Genomic DNA, 8,629 nt, shown 5'->3' on the forward strand with positions numbered 1-8,629 from the left:
AGAGAGAGAGAGAGAGAGAGAGAGAGAGAGAGAGCAAGAGCGAAAGTGCGCGGGCACGCGAGAGAGAGAGAGAGAGAGAGAGAGAGAGAGAGAGCAAGAGCGAAAGTGCGCGGGCACGCGAGAGAGAGAGAGAGAGAGAGAGAGAGAGAGAGAGCAAGAGCGAAAGTGCGCGGGCACGCGAGAGAGAGAGAGAGAGAGAGAGAGAGAGAGAGAGCAAGAGCGAAAGTGCGCGGGCACGCGAGAGAGAGAGAGAGAGAGATAGCAAGTGAGTGAACGAAATATCGTGTGACCGTGACAGACAAGCATGAAGGTCGATCGAAGGACGAGTAATATAAGCAGCAAGCGGGTGCCGCCGTTGCTTCCGCCGCCGGCGCATATCCTCTGCTCGATCGTGACTCAGCATATACCGCCCGTACATCGATCTCATCCTACTCTTCTTCTTTTTCTTCTTCTTCATCTTCTTCTTCTTCTTCATCTTCCTCTTCTTCTTCTTCTTCTTCTTCTTCTTCTTCTTCTTCTTTTTCATCTTCTTTTTCTTCTTCTTTTTCTTCTTCTTCTTCTTCATCATCTTCTTCTTCCTTCTTTCTCCTTCTCGCCTTCTCGTCCTCCTTCTCCTCCTTCTCCTCCTCCTCCTCCTCCTCCTTCTTCTTCTTCTTCTTCTTCTTCTTCTTCTTCTTCTCCTCCTCTCTGGATAGCCTTCGCTCTTTCTTTCGTTCTTCCCCGCTCTGATGAATTCCTCGAGTCTTTCTCCACCTCCCTGGCCCTCTCGCTCTCTCTCTTTCCCTTGCACACACACACACTCTCTCTCTCTCTCTCTCTCTCTCTCTCTCTCTCTCTCGCGCGCGCGCGCGCGCGCGCGTCTTGGTGGTAACCTGATGAGTGTACGTAGAATGACCTTCTCTCAGGGCGGCATTTCCCCCGTCACACTGTGTCGGCAGGGCTTTGTACTATAGAGGCGGGACAGCAAAGGGAGCAATGATCTCTGCGCTGTTGCTTGGTAGTATAGAATGTTCATGATGTCAATCAGCAGTGTGTGTGTGTGTGTGCGTGTGCGTGCGTGCGTGCGTGCGTGCGTGCGTGCGTGCGCGCACGTGCGTGTGAGTGTGTGTGTGTGTGTGTCGCGCGCGCGTGTGTGTGTGTGTGCGTACGTACGTGGGTGTCTCCTTGCGTTTCGGCCACGACTGTTTCGCATTTTATCTACATATACAAACGTAGAACTTTTATCGTACGCTACTGCCCGCATGAACAAAGGCTTCTGTTTTCAGAAGATAGTAAATAATTATAAATTTATTCGATTCAGACAATTTCCAGTAATTTGCATGTGCACACGCAGCCTCGCTCAAGTGGCGTAAAATATGCACTCGTCTAATTAATTTGAATTGCGTGTGAATCAAATTCAATTTATTAAGTTCTGGATAATTTTTTTTAAATTTTTAATTTTTAATAAATTTTTTATATTACAAATTGTGTGATGAAACTCGCTTACTTCTCTTTCTCTCTCTCGCGCGCTCTCTCTCTCTCTCTCTCTTTCTCTCTCTCTCTCTCTATCAATTAAGCTCTCCCTCTCTCGCACGCTCGCTTTAGAAGTGAGAGAAAATTCGATAATGCAGATGCAAACTGGCAAGTGAAACAAATTTGTATCCCTCGTGAATATTTCCGCCTACACGAGCAGCAGCAGCAACAACAAGGCGTCGCAAATTGGCAACCTCGCAAATTTACCAAGGATATATTATATACACCGAGAAAGACGAGCGAAATTAACTCGCGAAATATTCCTTACCTTTCCCTCCCTTTGAAGTTGTTTGCGTGTTTCTCTCTCTCTTTCTCTCTCTCTCTCTCTCTCTCTCTCTCTCTCTCTCTCTCTTCTTTCTTTGTTGCTCGCTCTCTCTCGCTCTCTCTGTCTCTCTCTCTTTCTGTGTCTCTTTCTCTCTCTGTATGTGTCTCTCTCTCTGTCTTTCTTCGATCGCGCGTGTTCGTTCTAAGGATTTCTGTGGTACTATAGTAATGCTATACTATAGTATATACTTACTGGATTTATACTTTTGTGTGCTTCGGTTCGGCGTTCGCCTCTTTCGATAATCGATCACTCCACCGCTTGTTCCTCAAAATACCAGTGCACGTGTGTATGTGTTTATTTATTTTTCTGTCGAGCAGAAAATTTGCTCCATTACGACGCCACGTCCATTACCAGTACGTCATATTGCTATGTCACGCGAGGCACTAACACGTCTTCGCTAACATTCGCTAATTACCCACATCAAGGTGACTGTCGTGTTGCACGGTTTTTTTTCACTGCGAGACGTTTAAAAGATAAAAAAAAGAGAAGCGCTGAGGATAGATTGCGAGATCGTGAAAAAGCGCGCACGGCAAAAGCAACGATTATACCCTTTCGCAAGGGCAACGATTGCCGTGTGTGGAGCTTTTACATGTGCCATTATCAACGTTCGCCGTAATATTAAGTAACGAATTCTGACGCATGCAAGCACAAATATCGCGAGTCCGAGAGGAAGTGGAGGAGTGGCGAGGGACACACGTAGGCAAGACATACGCGCATATGAACACGCGATCTGTACTATGATTTGTGCGGACTTACGGCGACATCTGGTGGACAGTATTATCGATGTATTTCAGTGATACACTGTTACGAACCGATAGATTCTGACTACAATTGTGACCATAATGCGTTAATTGTATTCCAACTGAGACAAATTGTTACCACGTTCTAGAAATTCCGGTTCCAGTTGCAAGTTGGTGGGTGTCCTATCTTCCTGGTCCCGATGGAGTCGTCCTTATTAATGTATCCGTATAGATAAACGAACAGCAAATGAAACCCACATTTAATTTATATGGCGCTCCCAAGTAAAATAGACGCTCACTGTATTTATCATTTTACTTGTTTAATGACACTGCTCGTCGGAATTCTATTCTAAAGTTTTTCAACTTCTTGTTCAAAGAAACGCGATTTCAATTTACAAGACATTATAATATATATCATAAGATATATAAACAAGATGATCATTATATTGAAACATATAAATAGAATTGAGGACTCATTGAAACAGACTGGTTTACCTCTTAGTTTTATACCATCATTGTGGAAAGGCAATAAACAAATAGTTAATAATTATATCTCTATATATAAGTCTATGTGCATGTGAACATGATTGCTTATTTCTGATTCGGTAGCGACACTTAGAGGTGGATTGTATAAACTATATTTATCTGCAGTTCCTTGCATATTCACAGAAATAGAATAGTACAGATTCTATAGATCTGTATTTTATATCTAAGATTACAGGATCAGAGGAGTGGTGCGCCATCGTAAACAAGGAGTCTATGCTGTGAGAGGAGCCCTCCATCACCGTGACTGCAGGCCTGGTTTTCCTAGTACCTATGTATGTGGCAAAAATTGTTTACGTTGAAATAGAATATAAAATACTAAAAAATAAAAAATATTAAAAAAAGCAATACATGCAAATCCACAACATGTCAAAAAATGCATCGCTGCACCCTCCCCACTCCCACAGCTCCACGATCCCCGGCCACCAGGGTCCGCCCCCGTTCTGCATTTATTGGACAGCCGGTCTTCCCTCTCGGTGAATAATGTACATGGGTTCGTCAGAATTCTATCGAGAGCATGCTCGCTAACATATAAATAATATATGATATGTCTATTTTATATGCTATTTAATACAAACATAGTTGGAGTTGCTATATATTTCAAAGATAGAAGGCAGTTGATCCGGATCTTCGGTCATAAGTTTATCAGCATGAACTAGGCTAGATGACGTCACAGCCTCAGTTTCGACGAAGCAGTCTGCCATCTTTAATATTGTGGCTTGTCTAACTTTACGTTATAGCAAGCACTGAATCAATGAAAACTTCATTGAATTTCGACATTTTGACACCTTATTGTCGTCAACGATATAGTGGAAACCGGACAAATTCATATGGCTACTATGACGAATTTACAGTGTAGAGGAGCTGAGAACGCGACGTTTTTGAACTGCAACGGCAAGCGTAAAGTAGGACTATCTGTGTTCAGTTTCGAACTGGCATCTGATTGTGAGTGTGACTCAGAATTTCAAATAAAACTGTGCCACGACGTGAACAAAAGTGGAAACCCTGTTGATACCGTCGTGAATCACAGCGTTAGTATTCTTTCAGCCACCGACCTGAACGGTATCGGCAAGGTTGCTGAGGGTGAGCGTACTAACACCTGTCGGTGTCTTGGAGAGAAGTTGTGCAGGTGCCAAGACCGAGGGTCAATACTGCAGGAAGAAGTGCGTGAATGTAAACCACTTTTGATTCTAAACCTATCTTCTGAAATATCAATACCTACCGCTAATCTTAGTAGAACCCATACGCTTTCTCATTTCCAATATCTATAGCTATACATTGGATTTGTAGTTTAACAAGTACTCGCTCACAGTGTAGTTTTGTGAGTGTTGGGAAATAAATCTTATCTAATCTATGGCATTTATTTACTACTTGCTAAAACATCCATAAAAGGAGTAGGGCCTAGTCGTTATTGATCTGTGCCAGATTGCAGCCTGGACTATTAGGAAACAATCTGTTCTTGGGGCCAAGATCTACATAGGAAACAGCTGGTGACACACCTCTAGGTGGTGGCAATGTGGCTTTCCCACTAGTGCATTCTGGCAAGCTGGATGTGATGCAATTTATTTATTATAATCGATCGACGTTCAAAGGCTGATAATTCACTGTGTTGTTTCGTAAAAAAAACTTGCATTTCTGCACAATGGTGGATCGAATCACGGACCTAAAAGTAGTCGAACACAAGGCTGGAAACGCAAAGCTGGGAATTCCGATGGTTGAAGAGGACGTTATGCTGAACAATGCCGGGCACAGGGCGGCAGACGCGCAGACTGTGACGATGAAACCGAGCGTCGGCGTCATGCCGATCGCCGATGTGGTCGACGGAGAGAGCGCTCAGAAGAGGATCAACACGTTCCAGATCACGAGCGTGCGTCACAACATGCCCGGCAGCGGCGAGCACGGCGAAGACAGCCAGGACGACCTCGACGAGACGAGTCACATGGACGAGCTCAGCTCGGACATCCTCGACAGCTCGATCAAGACGGACGACCCGAACGTCTGGGACGCGTCGTCGGTCGGCACGGGCGGCAGCGCCACGAGCGACCGCAGTTTAGAGACCACCTCCGTCGCGCCCGGCACGGGTGGCAGCGCCACGAGCGACCGCAGTATAGAGGCCACCTCCGGCGCGGTCGCGCCCGGCGTGGTCTCGTCTGCCGTGCACGCGATTGCTCAGAACGGCAGCCACTCGCGCTTCAAGGTTGTCAAAGTGGAGACGCGCGATCCGTTCAAGCGCGGCCGATGGACTTGCAAGGACTACCTCGGCCACGACGGCCGCTCGCCCGACCAGCCGCAGCATGCGCCATTGCCTGCCGCGGAGCCGCCCATCGTCGAACCCCTACCCGACGCTCAAGTGCCCGACCCCGCTGCACTGATGGAAAGCACGGGGTCGATCCCCGAGGTTGCGTCGACTACCTCGAAGGCCGGGTCCGAGACGTCGGCGGGCGTCCACGCGCTGGCGGCCGCGCTCAGCAGCAACGCGCTTCCGCAGTCGGTGAGATCCGACGGACTGTCCGGCAACGTGACGGACATGGCGTCGGCCGTCGGCAGCGTCAACGACACGGCGAGCAGCCACGGCGACCCGGAGTTCGACTTGTCCAGCATCCACACGACGCAGCAGCTCGAGAGCATGCTTCCTAAGTACGTGGCCGGCGGAGCGAACGAGAACGGAGGCGACGACGGGTAAGAACTCCTCGCGCCGGTGTGCGTCTCTTGGTCTTCCTGTCATCGCTGTCTTCCTTGTCAATGTGCGTTTCGTGATTGCCCCGCCCAGCATCTCCCATCATGAGGAGCTACCTTACTCGATTTGTTTTCACCTTTCAGTCCCGTTTACCTTCCTTGCTGCTGTGCACTTCGTGATTGTCACTTGCAGCATCCCTTATCTCGCAGAGCTACCATTCTCGATTTGTTTTCACTTTTCAGTCTCTTGTACTAAAATTGAAGATTGAAACGTTTGTTTCGGGTAAATTACACATGCAGTGTCCTAAAGTTTGTCTTTTGGTCCCAGTCTGTGCCAGTACCTATATATCATTTGTATTGTTTATGTACAGAGCTCTGTCGTGACATCATCTCTTGGTTCCAGTCTGTATCAGACCTAGACCTGTGTCGTCCAGTCACGCTGATGCACAGCATCTTGGTTTGGTACAATAATTTCTTCTGACGCAGCAAATGGTGCATGTATTGTGGAATCTTTTATTCCTAACCATTTGTGCAAATTCACAGCACTGGTATTCCTTGTACCTAGTTTTCTTGGTAAGAGATACGTGCTATTTGTTAACCACTATCAACTCAGAGGTGCTTCATCACAGTATTTGTGTAGATTCTTGATTTGATATACTCGCAGTCTTTACTGGTGCCTGTCAGCTGGTTTCGTGTGTTACCTGGAACTTGGACACACTTGCAATCATGTTCTCTGTCTTTAATCTTTATGTAGCAGCTTGGTTTTCATATTTGGTTTCTGGCTCAAAGCAATGAATCTTGGTTGTCAGTTGCACCAGCACAGTGTGTTTAAAGTGGTGCTCATGTTAGCTTGAGCCGGTTGACTTCTTCTGGTAGGCACATGTAAGTGGAAATTCTTAACCAGGTCGCAAGCAGTCGTATCCACGCTTGTGGATTGATTGATATCTAGGGTTATGTCATTTACACCTCTCACAAGACGCAGGCAGGTAATTAACGTAGCAACAGCCACAAGTATGAGGTGTGTATGTAATGATTATGTGCACACCCAAGTACACTGGTAACGATAACTGGTACATGTATGTTTGTTAAAACTTCGAAGTGACTACAAGAACCACAATTATTTAAAACGTAACTATTTAGTGGTTTTAATTTATGAAAAAAACAACAATATTATTCATAAGTCATAGTTCTAGCAAACGTGTGCGACTGTGTGCCGTGTGTGGGTATGTGTATGAGAGTACGTCTGGGCTTACACATTTCTATATAGTTAGTTACTGTACGACGTGCACGCGCTGACATAATACAGTAAATGTATTGTATGCCAGTGCCCCCGTTTTTGATTCTCTGCGTACAGCAGACACGCGCACATAGATAGCCTCGCACTACAATAAGCAGCCTCACGAGAACGTCGCTCTAGGTGGTGAACAACAGTAGAGGGCGTCCATAGGCGGCAGGCCTGAATAAGCATCGAACAGAAATTAATTAAAAATACTCACACTGTTACTTCGCTTACACAACATACACTCTATTCATGTTAAACTAGAAACGGGCAGTTGTCGCCAACTACATGTATAATATACATATATGACGCCCGTGGAGCGCTTACAAGCACTAGCATCTACTGGGGTACTTACGCGGTATCGATGGCTGGGTCACTCACATAGTCACTGACCGATGCACTTGTTCCTCACTCTCCACACACAACCGGCCGCCCGCTGCTTGACCAGCGACCACTGTCCGAAGAATGACCTGCTCCCCCTCCTCTCCACGAAGAAAACGGGTGCGAGAGACGGTGGCGGGACGGTGTAGGCAGATGCCTTCACTGTGTGTGCGTGTGTGTGAGGGCAGAGGCGGTGATGGCCTAGTCAGATTCCTTCACTCTCTGTGTGTGAGAGGGCAGATGCGGTGATGGCTTAGGCAAATTCTTTCACTCTGTGTGTGCGTGTGGGAAGAAGCAGTCCTGCTAGATACATTCACTCTGTGTGTGTGTGTGGGTAGAGGCAGTCCTGGTAGATGCCTTCACTGTGCGTGTGTGAAGGCAGAGGCGGTGATGGCCTAGGCGGATGTCTTCACTGCGTGTGTGAAGGCACACGCGCGTTGGGTTATATGCCAGAATTATCCGAAATAGTGGCTATTTTAGGAAGTATGTACGGAGCTGTGTCTCTCTGTATTTTGTCCTCTCTCTTTCTTTCTCTCTCTCTCTCTCTCTCTCTCTCTCTCTCTCTGTCCCTGTCTCTCGCTGTTTGTTTTTATCTCTGTCTGCCTTTATCGTTCTTTCTTTTGTTTACTTTCTCTCTCTCGCTTTCTCGCTGCCTGTCTCTCTCTCTCTCTCTCTCTCTCTCTGTCCCTGTCTCTCTCCGTTTGTTTTTATCTCTATATATATGCGTCTCTGTCCTTCTTTCTTTCGTTCACTTTTTCTCTCTCTCTAGCTTTCTTGCTCTCTGTATCTGTCTTTGTTTCTGTCTCTTTCTCTCTCTTTCTTTCTCACTCCCCTTTTCTTTCTATCTGTGTCTGCTTCTCTTTTCTTTTCTTTTTTCTCCTTACTTTTCCCTCGCTCTCTCTCTTTCTTTCTGTCTTCCGCTCTTTCTCTCTCCTTCTTTCTTTCTCGCTGTCTTCCTCTCTTTTCTTTCGTTTTTTCTTTCGTTTTTTTTTCTCTTTTCTTTTTCTTTTGCACCCTCTCTCTCTCTGTCTTCTTCTCTTTCTCTCTTTCGCTCTCTCTCTCTCTTTCTCTCTCTCTCTCTCTCTCTCTCTCTCTCTCTCTCTCTCTCTCTCTCTCTCTCTCTCTCTCTCTCTAACAGCGGGTGTCAATGCAGCGCGCGTGTGACTCGGACGA

The 8,629-nt window shown here is 46.5% G+C and overlaps 1 protein-coding gene across 1 annotated transcript in view; it reads left to right on the forward strand.

The window, feature by feature from the left end:
* Positions 1-3,585: 3,585 nt before the first annotated feature.
* The window catches only part of LOC106821401 (TSC22 domain family protein 1-like), a 75,564-nt gene continuing 70,520 nt past the window's right edge, over positions 3,586-8,629 (forward strand). Inside the window, exon 1 of the mRNA XM_014826169.1 lies at positions 3,586-5,799. Coding sequence (XP_014681655.1) covers positions 4,763-5,799 — 1,037 coding nt within the window. The 5' untranslated portion in view covers positions 3,586-4,762. The remainder of the gene's footprint in view (positions 5,800-8,629) is intronic.

This window comes from Priapulus caudatus, unplaced genomic scaffold, assembly GCF_000485595.1.
Source record: "Priapulus caudatus unplaced genomic scaffold, Priapulus_caudatus-5.0.1 Scaffold71, whole genome shotgun sequence".
In the NCBI taxonomy this organism is placed as follows: domain Eukaryota; kingdom Metazoa; phylum Priapulida; class Priapulimorpha; order Priapulimorphida; family Priapulidae; genus Priapulus; species Priapulus caudatus.